The 14525-nt window shown below is 40.6% G+C and overlaps 2 protein-coding genes across 11 annotated transcripts in view; one reads left to right on the forward strand and one right to left on the reverse strand.

The window, feature by feature from the left end:
- SNRPF (small nuclear ribonucleoprotein polypeptide F) overlaps nt 1-14525 on the forward strand; it is a 72433-nt gene that overhangs the window by 6198 nt on the left and 51710 nt on the right. Inside the window, exon 4 of one of the 2 annotated variants that reach the window (XM_088651885.1) lies at nt 1-69. In XM_088651885.1, the coding sequence (XP_088508011.1) occupies nt 1-67 (67 nt within the window). In that variant the 3' untranslated portion in view covers nt 68-69. Of the gene's footprint in view, nt 247-14525 lie in introns of those variants that run through there. The other variant, XM_035126877.3, reaches the window with a different exon arrangement.
- The window catches only part of CCDC38 (coiled-coil domain containing 38), a 20405-nt gene continuing 5964 nt past the window's right edge, over nt 85-14525 (reverse strand). For 5 of the 9 annotated variants that reach the window (XM_088651879.1, XM_035126865.3, XM_088651878.1 and 2 more), the window contains 14 exons: nt 14422-14504; nt 12867-13035; nt 12102-12169; nt 11510-11673; nt 10205-10285; nt 9293-9507; nt 8274-8387; nt 6537-6624; nt 5754-5829; nt 5037-5188; nt 3197-3344; nt 1542-1756; nt 745-838; nt 85-511 (listed from right to left, as the gene is read on the reverse strand). In XM_088651879.1, the coding sequence (XP_088508005.1) occupies nt 404-511; nt 745-838; nt 1542-1756; nt 3197-3344; nt 5037-5188; nt 5754-5829; nt 6537-6624; nt 8274-8387; nt 9293-9507; nt 10205-10285; nt 11510-11673; nt 12102-12169; nt 12867-13035; nt 14422-14504 (1775 nt within the window). In that variant the 3' untranslated portion in view covers nt 85-403. Of the gene's footprint in view, nt 512-744; nt 839-1541; nt 1757-3196; nt 3345-5036; nt 5189-5753; nt 5830-6536; nt 6625-8273; nt 8388-9292; nt 9508-10204; nt 10286-11509; nt 11674-12101; nt 12514-12866; nt 13036-14421; nt 14505-14525 lie in introns of all 9 variants that reach the window. The other 4 variants (XM_088651882.1, XM_088651884.1, XM_088651880.1 and 1 more) reach the window with 2 other exon arrangements.

Consider the following 14525-nt stretch of genomic DNA (forward strand, 5'->3'; position numbering starts at 1 on the left):
GTGCAATAATGTCCTTTATATAAGGGGTGTGGAAGAAGAAGAAGAAGATGGAGAAATGAGAGAATAACTTTTGGGGGGGGGGAGTTGTTGTTTTTTACTGTGCTAAGAAATTTAGTTGTCCGGTTTTGTTTGTTGGCTTTTTAAAGGTTTCATCAAGTAACATTTTTTTATGGCCCAAAAATAAACATTGTCATTGAATAAAATTACCACTATGGAAGAAAAATAAACATACTATTTCTGGCAGTTCTTCATGGATAATTATATTGTAGTCAAACAAATATGTATTATAAAAGCAAACTGGATCAAACATCTGTCACAGTTTACCTACTATAACTCTGCTGAACAGAGCTAGAATCAAGATCTAGTGCTATTCCAAAAAGAAATGTCATGAAACAAGAAGAATTCAACTGAAAAAGTAATCATCTTCACTTTTTGTAGTTAAATCTTCAACTTGTACTCCTTTTTGTTTAGCTTCTGGAGGCTGGGAGCGGAAAACCAGTTTTCTTCCCACCTAAAATACAGAAAATATAAACCTACTTTGTTAAATCAGCATGAAAGTTTTTCTTTGTAAACATTTTTCTATACTACAGATTCTGGATTCTTTTTAACATGCACACTATCCCCATGTTGCAGTATGTCCCTAACCATTTTTACTCAGTATTGGGTACTACTGAGTTCAGTAGGATTTACAGCCTAAGTTTAGGATTGCAGCCGATATTTTTTTTTTTAAGCACTCCTACTAACCCTTGTCTTTGGTACTGCAATTGCTCTTTCCAGAGCATGCTTCAGCCGTTCTTCCTGGATTCTCTTCAATTCTTTCAATTTATCTTCACGAACCCTTTTAAGAATCAGAGAGAGAGATTTTAGGAATTAGAAGACTTTAGTATATTGTGAGAGGGAAGTGTCGACATCTTCTCCCTCCAGTGATGTAGCCTTGAATTGTGTCTACGCTTGTAAAATTCAGCATTACTGTGGTAACAAAAATGAGGGAGCTAGAGACAGTTTTTTGCACAGAATTTCTAAGGGATAAACTAGTTGCAACACTGTTTGCACTGTGAGCAATTGGTGAATTGATTAAAAGTGGCTGATCCACTTCAATCCTTTCCCTGCTGCTCAAACCTTATTCTGAATTGTTGCACTAGTGTCTGCTATTTGAATTAAGAGGAAAGCACTGGCGGTAACTGTATTGCTGGAAATAGCAGGCCCCAGGGGCCTCGGCTGGATTGGCACCTCCATGTCTGCTATTTACCCAGATCCTAGGTGATTGATAAATTATGTGAATGATGTTATGTCTAGTCTGGCCCTAAGAAGGTGGGACAACTAATAGTCATTTATAAAATACTTATAATACTAGGGTGGGGGTGTCCATCTAAACAGAAATCTTTTTCACTTCTTTGTGAAACACTAATGCCTATAGGCTAAAAACTGGTGACTATTGTCTCAAAAGTTTGGTCCAGAAGACAGTGTTGCAAACTCAGATGTGATTAAGTGATGGGAATACATAACTGGCATACTTCTTTAAACACTGGCATTAACGTTACCTCTGCCGTCTTTGTTTTGCTCGGAGTTTCTCCATAACTTCAACAGTCTCAAGGTATTCCGGTGGAAGTATTTCCAACATCTCACACAGTTCTGAAACTCTGATTTCTATTGCTTTCAGCATTTGAAAGGAGGTCATGCTGGCTACTTCAATCGTTCCACAGCAAGCCCTATACACCTCTGTTATTTTTTTCTTAAGTGTATTCAGCGTTTTATCCTTAAGATTTAAGAAAGGAATGTTATGTAAACCACAGCAAATGTTTAGGTTATACTAAACAAAAAAAAGTCTACACTGAAACTTTACAATAAGATGAATTCGCAAGCAATATAAAAGATATAACCATTTTCTAAATATAATATAGTCAATTCATTCTACAATTCTAAAAAGTGAAACAGTCCTGAAAATGTGATGGCACTTATTCAGCACATAAGGCAAAACCATAAGAGAATTGGCAGATTAAGGCACATGGACTGCAATGTTAAGTCAATGCACAGTTGAATGTCAAGTAGGATTAAATCTAATAAAGGCACAAATAAACCTAATAGTTCAATGCGTTTTTGAGCTTTTGGAAGCTCTCCAGGAGAAAAAGTGTTTTTACAATACTGTAGGGACATAATTCTTGTAGATCCCTCCTCCAAATCATTGTCATTGGAGTACCCTGGGAAAATAACTTGCTGCAGTTAGAAACTAAACCTGCTTATTTTTGGACAACCAAGGGCACAGCAGCTCAGGAGTCCCTGATATGCTTTGAGATATCTTATTAATGGTGCAACTCAGAACTAGGAGAACCCCTGAATCACATATGGAGCCTATGCACATTCCTGTTTCCCGTACAGTGGTACCTCGCAAGCCGAATGCCTCACGCAACGAAAAACTCGCAAGACAAAAGTTTTGCGTTGCGCAAGGTACTTGCAAGACGAGGTTTTCTATGGCCGCCGCTTCGTCTTGCGAAGGATCCTTATTCTCCGCTTCTCTCCCCTGCTGCCTCGCACACAGCCGGCATGGACGGGGCTTCGGAGAAGGCACTGCGCCTTCTCCGAAGCCCTGTCCGATGCTCCCGGTGTCCGCAGCGTGGCAGCGAAGTGGAGAATAAGGATCCTTACTCTCCGCTTCTCTCCCCACCCCCCCGCCGCCTCGCACACAGCTGGCATCGGCGGCGGCGCTTGCTCTCTTGGCTCAGGGAAGGCAGGCAGGCAGGCAGCAACAGTCCCCCGGAGCCCATAGGAACGCATTGATTAAGTTTCAATGCATTCCTATGGGAAACCGCGACTCGCAAGACGAATTTTTTGTAGGACTAATTGACTCCTGGAACGAATTAAATTCGTCTTGCCAGACACCACTGTATATGCCTACACCGCTACTTCTGTGTCCACTTTTTGGGCACCAGGTAGGTTGCCAGTGTTGGGCTCCCTGGTACTGTATCCCCTAGCTGTACTGGCCCTGGTTCATACTGCTACACATAGGTAATGTGGTATCACATAGACAAACTGGTACTTCTACCCAAGTCACTAGGGATAGTATTAAACTGAGTTTTACTCAAAGTAGACTGTTTGAAATTAAGGAGAAGCACAGAATACCACTGGCGCTGTGGTCAAGGTTTTTAGAACTGTGAGAGCTATTCTATGTTATAAAGATTGTATACACATACAAAATTACCATGGATGTTGGATTATAGTCTCCGGAAGAAAACACTTTGATTTTTAATTCCAGTTCAGCACTTTTCTGTTCTTCTTTGATGCGAGCAGCTATAAGGGCTTTTTTCTGATTTACTATCTCATTTATCCCTTTTTCCCTATAAAAAAGGCTGTGAAAAGTTGTAACCACTATTCAGAACTATTTTGTAGATTAGTTTTTCTGTGCAATAACCCAACTCTCATATTCTGGCTGTTCTAGGCAAAGCAAGCAGCATTTTTATTCTACAGACTTTAACAGCTTTAATAGGATTTCTGTCTCCCCAGGAAATTCTGAAAATCGTAGTTCAGTGACGATGGGCAAAGATCTCTCAGAGCTTGTGCAGGTGCTCCTACAAGATGGTTAACGCTTATAAGTGGCATACTTGTATAAACAGAATAGGTTCAAGGGGAGTGCGCTCATTAAAAATCACTCCTTGACTAGAAAAACCATTGTTTTTCCTTTTTAAAAAAATTGAAGATACCTGTAAAACAACAGGGGCATACTTGTGCAAATGATGTTGATATTGGAGAAAACGTTTAGCATGGAAACATAAACATCTTAAATAAAAGATGTAAAAAGACTGATGATAGCATTGAAATTGTTCAGATGCTTTCAACCAGAGACTGAAAGTTGAAACGCTCTATCCCTCATCTTGAACACCTACAGTCCCCAGAAGTATTTACCTCCTAGGCACTGGAAAAAAGAACCCCATTTCCAATAACGATATTTTCAATATCAATTGTACTATGTTCCACCAATATTTAGTGTCAGAAACTCAGCTATAAAATATTATTATAATCACCAAATGGCACCATAAACCTAGTAGGTTACAGTCACCACAATGAAATGTCTAGGTGCCTTTTTTGCAATAAAATCTAATATTATTCATTTCATTTCTATGCTGCTTTATATTTTAAAGAACAGATCTCAAAGCAGTTTGCAAGACTAAAACATCAAATAAAACAATCCAGAATAAAGCAAATTCAAGAAGCTTCAAGGGAAATTATTTCCAATCTTTCTCTAAGGGACACTTTGCTTTCCCCAGTTGCCAGATCCCCACATGGTCGCAATTGGACCCACACCAATTGCAAAAACACCTGGTGCCTGGCTAATTTCTAAATGCCAATATTGTATGCTTCACTGGAACTAGTCCAGGCAGAAGTCTCCTAGAACTGCTGATTGGCTGTTCAAACAGTGGTCCATTAAGAAGCCATGGGTGTTCTGTTTAAGGCATAGTTAACCCTAGTGCCCTACAGATGTTTAGGGCTATAACTTCCATCAGTCCCAGCAAGCATGGCCAAAGTCCAGGTCTGTGCAACTGTATCTGAAGAGTACCATATTGGTTATCTCCGTTTTAAGGAATTGGTGTAAAGGCTACTGCTAAATAACTTGGTGGTTTTCTTTTATTCCCGTCTGTGCTGCTTTTCTGCTCTGGCTTTCAGCATGATAAATTGTTTTGTCTATGCCTTGCTATGGTGCTTCAGCTGCTACCAACCTCAAGCCTAATCTAATCCATGGTCTTCAATTGTGATGGGGAACAGAACATTCCCATCTCATTCCATCAAAGCCACTTCACTCTCTTTCAGAGCCCAGCAAAGCATTTCCTGAATTGATGAGATTTCTGCTACACATTAACTCTACTTCTATTTTTACAAAGTTCTGTCCTCTTGTCATGTTAGTTTTCTATATAGTGGCAAACACATTGGTTTCACTAAACAAATATGTAGTAGTTGTGTTGGGTAGAAGGGAAAGGGACCCACTTTGTACCTGAGGAGGAACAGAAGCAGCGTATTCCAAAACATTTCACTTTTAAATAACTTACATTTCCTGAACAATGGCGTGTTCTCTCTGCCGTGCGTCTTCTAGTGTTCCACTGAGATCTTGAATATTTTGAAACAGTGATAGATTTTGTTCCTCAAGATGCCTGTACAGCTGAAGCAACTCATCCGGATCTTTGAAATATATCTCTGGTTCCTAATGCAGGAGAAGGAATACTATCGAGTTGCTGAAAAATGAGTCATATCAATGCAGTTGCAAACAGTTCTTGATAAAATAAAAATTGTTAAAAATGGGAGGGGGGATTTTTAACACTGCTGCATTAGATATGACGGATTGCATTTGCCTTGCTACTAATTTTTTTTTAAAAAAAAAATGTTAAAAATTATTAGTGAAGTGAAGACCAATTCACAAGTTCTTTTTCTGCTGCACGTTAATCTCAATACTGCCTTGAAGCCAGATTCCCTTATACAGGTCCACAGTATACTCGCAGGTATGAATACAAATATGCTACTTCTTGATCTAGAGGGCCAAGAACACTGAAATCTACACAGAAAGTTCCCTTAGGTATGAAGACTTTACATTTCAACATATGGATGGAATCTATACATGTAGGAATCTTACAGCCATGCTTGCAGCCAGTGGCTACCTCCTAGCAGTTTTGGTCCAGAGGTTGTGAAGATGTTGTACAATTGAATGAAAAGCAACAAAAGGTTCCATTTTTATAGGATGCTGTTGTATTTAACAAAGATTAATTCATCACCTCGTCACTGTCTAGATCTTCAAGCGAAAAATCTGAAGAGGCGTCTGAAGAGGCGATACTTTTTTCACTTGAACAGCTGTTATAAAAGGAAAAATTAATTCAGATTTGTGTTCATACATTGAAGTTTGCCAAGTCAGTGCTCAGTGGTGGAAGGAACGTTGTGTTCAATAAAATCGAGGCCTTGTTCTTTGTAAGCCCAGGCTAACCAACGTGCAGTGCTCCCAATAATGTTATGATTCCAACCCCCAGCAGTCCCCGCTGACACTCTAGTTCAGGGGTCAGCAAACTTTTTCAGCCGTGGGCCAGTCCACTGTCCCTCAGACCATGTGGTGGGCCGGACTATATTTTGGGAGAAAAAATGAACGAATTCCTATGCCCCACAAATAACCCAGAGATGCATTTTAAATAAAAGCACACATTCTACTCATGTAAAAACACCAGGCAGGCCACACAAATAACCCAAAAATGCATTTTAAATAAAAGGACACATTCTACTCCTGTAAAAACATGCTGATTCCCGGACATCCGCGGGCTGGATTGAGAAGGCGATTGGGCCACATCTGGCCCCCGGGCCTTAGGTTGCCTACCCCTGCTCTAGTTCATATGCCAGTAGCCAGGGGGATGATAGATGGGAGAACTGGCGCCCGAGAGCGGAATTGTACAACTGCTTCCATGTGCCTCAAAGGGATTAGCGCTTCTCTTTATTGAAGAGAAGCTCTTTATGTTGCATCTACAACCCAAAATGGAGGGAACTTTTAAAAGCAGTTAAATTTCGTAGCGTACCTTGCTACCGATTTTTTTCTCCCTTCCATTGAGAATCTTTTGCCCAGCGATACTCTTGATGCCCTCTTAAAAAACCTGTAGTCGCCTCCTTCAAAAATTGACAGTCTGTATTATTACCTTTATTCAGCAACAGGGTTATAAGAACTATATTACATATCTTGCGATATTTTCATTAATATTGGAGTGCCTATCCTGTGGCCATCCTGATTTCGCTGGGTTACAATTCCTAATTGTTCCTATTGACCACGCTGGGTGGGGCTGATCTGAACTGGAGTCCAGCAACATCTGTAGGGCCACAGCTTAGACACCCTTGCCTTATATTAAAGACAGGGTGTGGAGCTGCACAAGAGAGGCACTGCCTTAAAGACATCAGGATCGTGCATACAAGTACGGTATTCATTGTGCAGCTAGTGCCTGATAAACTTTGCCCAAATGAACTGTTGCCCGTATTCAGAACTAGAAAGGCATCCTTACCACTAGCATTTACCATGAAAAAAAAAGGTGAGGGCGTGGGGGTATTTTGTCTGCCTTAACTTCTTTCGTCCTATCATTTCTTATATATCACTTCCCAAGTTTTGCTTAGATAAGAGGGAGTCCCTGATCCCATTTGCCATAATGTGAGTGACTGAAATTCCTTATCGCCTTCCTTCGGCTACTCTCTACGCAAGTTCCAGTCAACACTTGAATTACAGAGCAGAAGCTTCCCTGGTGGAAAGAGCAATGTATTCCCCCAAACTCTTGCTGTAAAGATGGGCAATGGGAGGCGTATGATTCACAGCACACAATTTAAGGCTCTTAGATCATATACAGCTGGGACACAATCCAATACTCAATATACTTTGGTGGCAGGGGGTGGGATGATTTAGAGAAGCTCTGGTATTCCATCACAAGCCCAAATAGGTCTTTCCCAATCATGATACTGTATGCCAGCAGAACGCCAGAGATATACCAGTACTACTCCATACTGGCAGAGTGCCCAAAATGTAAGGGGGGGGGAGAGAGACTGATCTCATCCCCAACACTGGCATAACATTATGCCAACTTCAGAAGTGGGAATGGGGAATCAAAAGTCGCATACAGAAGTTAGCAGAGGGGAAAGCTCCATTGCCCCCCCCCATTTCTAACTGCCCTGGCAATGGTGGATAAGGCATTTGGTTGAATCCTTAGTCTGTTCCCATGAGATGGTGAATCACTGCCTTTGATCAAGTGCAATACCTCAGGGCACCCCTGGGGATCTGGGAGGATGACACAGTCCAGAAGCCCAGATGGGGAGTGGGTGTTTCATGGCTGAGTGGAGATTTGGACCTGGTTCAATGCTCTAGCCCTGGGGTTGGAAAGGTTTACCGGCCATGGGCCGGATCACTCCCACGGAGATTGGCTGGACTGGTGCAGCGTGATGCTGGAAATCGCTTCTGCCCATGCCCAGACACCGAAAATCGCACCTGTGCAGACGTGATTTCCGATATCTGCCCATGCGCAGACTTAATTCCCAGCACTGCTCGGCTAGTCCCTGTGCCACGCTGTGGGGGGGGGGATTCACCGAGCGGGCGGCTCGTAGGCCAGTAAAACGGTCTTCGTGGGCCGCACGTTGCCGACCCGTGCTCTAGCCACTACACACCACTGTGGCTCTCGCAGCCCTTGCTCCATTCATAATACAGTCCTGCCTGGAATATCTGGTGCAGGAAAAGATGATATTCCTACAAGAAAGCCCTTCTTCCCATTGGCACCTCTCCTTACCTTGGCTTTTCTGATGGTCTTTCTTCGCATCAGTTTCAGAAAAAACTATTGACGTTGATTGTGAAGGTAGCGTTTTCTTGGGATATTGTTGCCCTTTGACATGTGACCATTTGTCTAAAGATGGTTCAAACAGCACAGAAATATTTGGTAGTAAGTAACTGATGGACTATCTATGCACACCAGCTTGCTAAATCCAAACCAGAGTGGGTCACGCCCACACCATACATTTAAAGCACTCATATGGATACCTGTTTAACCGTCATGGCTTCCCTCAAAAAATCCCAGGAACTTTAATTTCTTAAGGGTGATGACAGCTGTTAGCAAGCTCTGACAGAGTTACAACTACCAGCGCATTTAATAAACTACTGAACTAGATAGAACAAATGGTCTAACTTGGTATAATAAGGCCTCATCCTTAGAATGCCAGAGCCAAACTGATGGTGAGGGGTGGGCAAGGAGGGAAAGGAAGGAAAATTTCCCTTGACTATTTGGAACAACTCACCCACTCCCATCCCCACTAGGAAAAGGAATGAAGAAGGAAGGTTCACAGACAGCGGAGATACCACTGTGAGGTAAAAGTTGGAGGGAAACAGTACAATAGACACAAAACAAAGGCTTGAAAGTTTTGTGTTGTTTTTTTTTAAAAAAATCTTTCTAACACAAGGTAAAAGATGAGAAAAACCAAGGCTCCTAAAAAAACCAGTCACACCCAACCATCACTGACTCTAGGCAGAACCGGTCAGACCCTGAGGTGGAAGAGAAGGCAGAAGGCTGACAAGGATTGTCATCCCATCAGTTGGGAATGTCTAGTTTGCATCATCCAGCAAACTGGAATACTGCTTCACTGGTGTGCATTTTATGCATCAATGGGGCAGATATGGGAACAACATTGATCCTTAGACATTGTTTCTCAGTTTCCACTCTGGGAGAATTGAAAAAAAGGGGAAACTGAGTTACTTCTAACATGCAGGGGTGCAGTGCAATATAAGTTTCTAGTGGACAATACTAAAATGACATACTTATTTTTTGGCGTAATATTAAAGAAGTAGACACCATCTTGCTTTTCTCACGAGAAGGAAAAGACATCAAAGACTTTGAAATGTCTCTTTTATCCTTTTTCAATAGCTTCTTTTTTATCATCTGTTGGTCTTGCCACTCTTTAGGAGATACACTCAACAAAAAAGCTTCGTAGGATAAAGACAGTCTCAGTTCATCTTCACTGTTTACAATTTCACTGCAGACATTAAAGGATGATAGTTTATAAGCAAGCAGTCATATTTTAGTGAAGTACAACAGCCAAATGTTATAAAGAAAATAAACTGACATGGTAATAAACAATGCAAAAGCAAATGAACAAGAGTTTTTATCAGTTATGGGAGTCACATTAAGGTTTATTTCATCTTAACATTTTGAGCTGTAATGCTAACTCTAATGTGTGTGTGTGTGTGTGTGTGTGTGTGTGTGTGTGTGTGTATACACACACACACACACACCTCCTGTTTGTGTGTGGAGTGGCTGCAGCGTGCAATAATATTGTGTGTTAGTGTTTGAATTCTATTATTTTGAAAGTATTGGATCCATAGCTATCCTGCCTACAAGAGGTATTTTCCATTCAGAGAAGGGCTTTGGCATATTATGTGCAAGCCTTGAGCAATTAAAAAAAGAACTAAATGCATAACTAGTATCCCACTTATGCAAGCTGTAGTATGAAAACTGCTATAGAAGTTATCCCTTATCTGACTTCTTGTAGTTTGAAAACAAATTAGGAACTGCACTAAGAAGTGTTGAGTAAGTGAATGACATACGCACAGATGTATAAACACCCTGCAAGCAAATCAGGATGAACACTCATTGCTGCATAACCACCTCCCCAAAAAACCTGGCAGCAACCTAGGTTATGCTTTGCTAAATATATGAAATAAAGAACTCACCTTTTAAGAGAGAACAGCTCATTCATTGCTGACTTCACTTCCATTGTCACCTCCATTTTAGCTTTTGCTTCCTGAGTTGCACTAAAAATAATATAGATGTTGTAATTCTGGGTGCATATAGGCAGATTTTAAAATAGAAACACATTTTTCTGCCTGCACCCCCCAGAAAACAGGTGAACAGTCTGGTTTGCTTTTGTCCACAAGTAGCACAAATCTGCAATCACTCTGAAAACCAGTTTCAAACTGTTACCTTAGTAATCAATGCATTACAAAACCAATGAACATTTCCAGACTGACAAATTATTCTGCCAATGACAGTCACTCCTTGCACAGCACATTAAAAAACCTCTCAATGTAGGTATGGAAACTTGCAGCCATAAGAATCAACCAGAAATCCCCCACCTCTTAAAAGTTAACAGATACATATCTAGAGGAAATAACATTAGAGAATGAAGCAAACACCAACCCGCCAACCCATCTCATCAAAGCCAGATTCTGCCCATGCTTGAGGTAGAGGCCTTGCTCTCTCCCACCAAAACTTGTAACACCCTCCCTGCTGACACCCATTCATCTTGCCCTCCTCCTGCACACAGATGGTTACTACATCAGCAAAAAGTAATCTCTGGTCAGAAGACATGGTGCTGGGATCTGATGGGGGCAATCTTCTAGTGGCAGGGTAGAATGATGTGGGGGTGGTCGAAAGCTTATTTTTGGATGTAAAGTCCCCAGGTTTCTTACTTGTGAGCATACTAGCAAGAAAAGAAAACAATGGCTGGGTCACATCATGCTTGAAGAATGTCTGCTACAGCGGGCCCACATGGCCTTCCTATTCTTTGCAATGGCTACTGAGGGAGCCTGAGTCAGCACATTTGCGTGGGAAGGTAGGAGGGCACAAACAGGACTACCAAGCCCTGTGAGAATTCTCCGTGTGCAGGCCCTGCAATCAAACCATCTAGCTCAGGGGTCAGCAAACCTTTTCAGCAGGGGGGCGGTCCACTGTCCCTCAGACCTTGTGGGGGGCCAGACTATATTTTGAGGGGGGGGGAATGAACAAATTCCTATGCCCCACAAATAACCCAGATGCATTTTAAATAAAAGCACACATTCTACTCATGTAAAAACACCAGGCAGGCCCCACAAATAACCCAGAGCTGCATTTTAAATAAAAGGACACATTCTGATTCCTGGACCATCCGCGGACTGGATTTAGAAGGCGATTGGGCTGGATCCGGCACCCGGGCCTTAGTTTGCCTACCCATGATCTAGCTCGTTATTAACAATAGAAATTGCAACAAAGTGTCTAACATTTTAAGAGCCTCAACAGAACGTCTGTCGTTTTCTTTGAGAAACTCATCAAATGCAACTGCATCTTCTTCTAATTTTGTTTCGGCGAGTTTGGCCCTCCTCTCTTCCTCTGATACCATTTCCTCCAGCTTGGATATGGTGCGTTGTTTAGTTTTAACCGCATACTGGGAAGGGGAAACATTGCAAAAAGTTAAGCACAAAAGGATCTTCGTATTCAAGCGCCTTGCAAAGCTGAATGCCATTCTAATAGCAAAAAGGGCTATGCAAGGCCTGGTTGCAACTCTTTCAGATTACTATCCTGAAGGCTTTTCAACCAAGCATTCTCATCCTAACAGCAATAAACTTAATAGTCCTATCAGACAGCGAGTGCATGCTACAGAGAAACCATATTCTCATTAACTTAAAGGTAAATTGGGGTTTATGGAATCTTTGGGTTTTTAGTCATAAACTTTTTTCTGTCTTCCCTTTATTATGCTGTTAATTGTGCATGGGGTCAGACTGGAATACTCAGGCTTATTTACTAACCAATATAATTAGTCAGGACACTAAATAGTAAATATTGTGCACCAACTACAAGAAACAAAATGGTTACCTCCAGTAGAAACAACTCTTTCTGTTCACTGATGTAATCTGTTATAGACTGCTTATCACTCTGAATACCTTTAAGACAGTTAGAATTGTTAGATTCCATCTTCAAACCTCTGCAATTTGTAGGTTTAAATAAACTTAATGCGTACTCAATTATAAACAATATTTGAAGTATAACCATCCCTCCAGACACGTGGATATCTTGGATTTGGTAGATTTGCATACTACCTCAATTTCGACCCAATGCCAAACCATGCTTAACGAAGCTATGATTTGGTGTGATACCTGAATCAATGACCCATGGTTTCTGATGAGTCAGCAAACTAGAATCAGAAAGAGGTTTGCCATGATATTTGAATTGACAAACTATAGCTGCTGCTCTGGCTCTAAGGTGCAGGAATCCAGAAACAAAAATGCTGAAAATGAAAGCAGACAAAACGTGATTTGTCAGATGGTTTGGGTTCTAAACCACAGTTGCCACAAACATGATTTGGCATGAGGACTTACATGTGTCACTGAAACATCATTTAATAATGGAATAAAAGAAAAAAGGACAATACATACAGTACTATATTATCACATGTTGTGGACCTTCTTTTGAATTTAAATATATATCTTAAATTATGATCTGTACTACAGGTCCTGTAGTATATAAATTAATCTATAAACCAGTTAATCACAAGATCCTACATATGAATAGTTGAAAATTCTTGGTAAATACAAGATCAGGTAAACTCAGATTTATATTTTTGTAACTCATTTTACTCACACTTTGCAAAAGCAAGAGTCCAGTCCAGAGCAGAAGTCTCTCTCTCTATTTCTTGTTTTGTTTCTCTTTCAATGGCTTCTTCCAGCTTTTTGAGAGCCTTTCGACACCTAGCTCTTGATGAAAATGTGCTCTTTTCATGCACCTTCAGATCGTGTTGAACTGCTCTAACCTGAAATTGAAATCCATGTTATCTAGCTTTTGGGAAAGGTAATCTCTTCTCTCATTTAAACTTCACACTTAACTGAACTAGATAAGACACCCAAGACCCATGATTGGATCTACTGAGTGATGTATAAAAGCAGGCATGGGGGAGGAAAAAATGGATCAAAGTCATTGTGCTGGGTGTGTGTGTGTGAACTTTTCTCCACACATCATTTCACTGACTGAAAAGGCTCTTAAGTTATGCAAATCCAAACAAATGTGAACTTTGAATGATGCCAGAAGCTAAATGGCAGCCAATGCAACAGGCCAAAATTTGATTTAATATGTTTTCTTCTTCCAAGCCCTCAAAGTTGCAGCTTCTGAACAATTTTTGAGGATGCTAAGGGGTGTATGTATGTGTGTGTGTGTGTGTGACTCTGAGTGAATGCATGTACACATGAGTGGGTGCATTTCACCCAAAAGAGTGAGCCTCATGCAAAAAAATAAAATAAAAAATTAGCCACCCATACATATCCAATTAACAGATTTACATGCTTAGAGGAGCTTGTCTCATAACACTGTTTTACAACTGTTGCCATTATATGAATTACAGTGGTACCTTGGTTTATGAACTTAATCCGTTCCGGAAGTCCGTTCTTAAACCAAAGCATTCTTAAACCAAGGCGTGCTTTCCCATAGCAGCGAGGGACTCAATTTACACTCAACAGGAAGCGGAACATGTTCTGCTTCCAAAGGCAAAGTTCACAAACCAAAACACCTACTTCCGGGTTTGCAGCGTTCTTAATTCAAGTTGTTCATAAACTAAGCTGTTCTTAAACCAAGGTACCACTGTATTGGGAGAAGTACCGGTATGTACTAAATCTCTACACAAAACTACCATTCTGCCCCACTTTTCCAACCTAATAGGGCATACGTTTTAAATAATAAATAATACATGAAAGTATGGGAATCCTACCAGAAAAAGTGACTTATAGACTAAGAGCCTCTAGAGGTCAAAAAAAGTAAATTTCTGTTTGGTTGTGTTCTGCATTATCTACGAAAACAATAAAATCAAACTGCTCTCCCGGCCTATAAATGGCTGTGGATGATACAATAAAATAAGAATCTGTGCAGAGCTTCACAAACCCTTGGAAAATAAGGGATCTCCATGTTAATTTTTAAAAAATGTTTTAGACTTGTTATAATTTTTATTATACCAAAAGTCTGGAAGGTATACTGATACCTTTGGCCCACTTTTGTGTCTCTGCTCTGATATTTCTGTTTCCTGTGATGTTTTCATTTATGCTTGATTTTTCATTTAATGAAAATTTGAAAAATAAAAGTAAACAACTAATGAAAACAATTAGAATGGCAGCTATAGTCAATTATATATTTGACAATTGGAAATACATACCTTTTCTTTTTCTGTGCACTCAATATCTCTAAAAAGGTATATTTCAGCATCCATGGCTTTGAAAGGGCTCTTTGGTTTGCCATCTTGCCACATGAAATATGAAA

Source organism: Zootoca vivipara, chromosome 9, assembly GCF_965207765.1.
Source record: "Zootoca vivipara chromosome 9, rZooViv2.hap1.1, whole genome shotgun sequence".
NCBI lineage: Eukaryota > Metazoa > Chordata > Lepidosauria > Squamata > Lacertidae > Zootoca > Zootoca vivipara.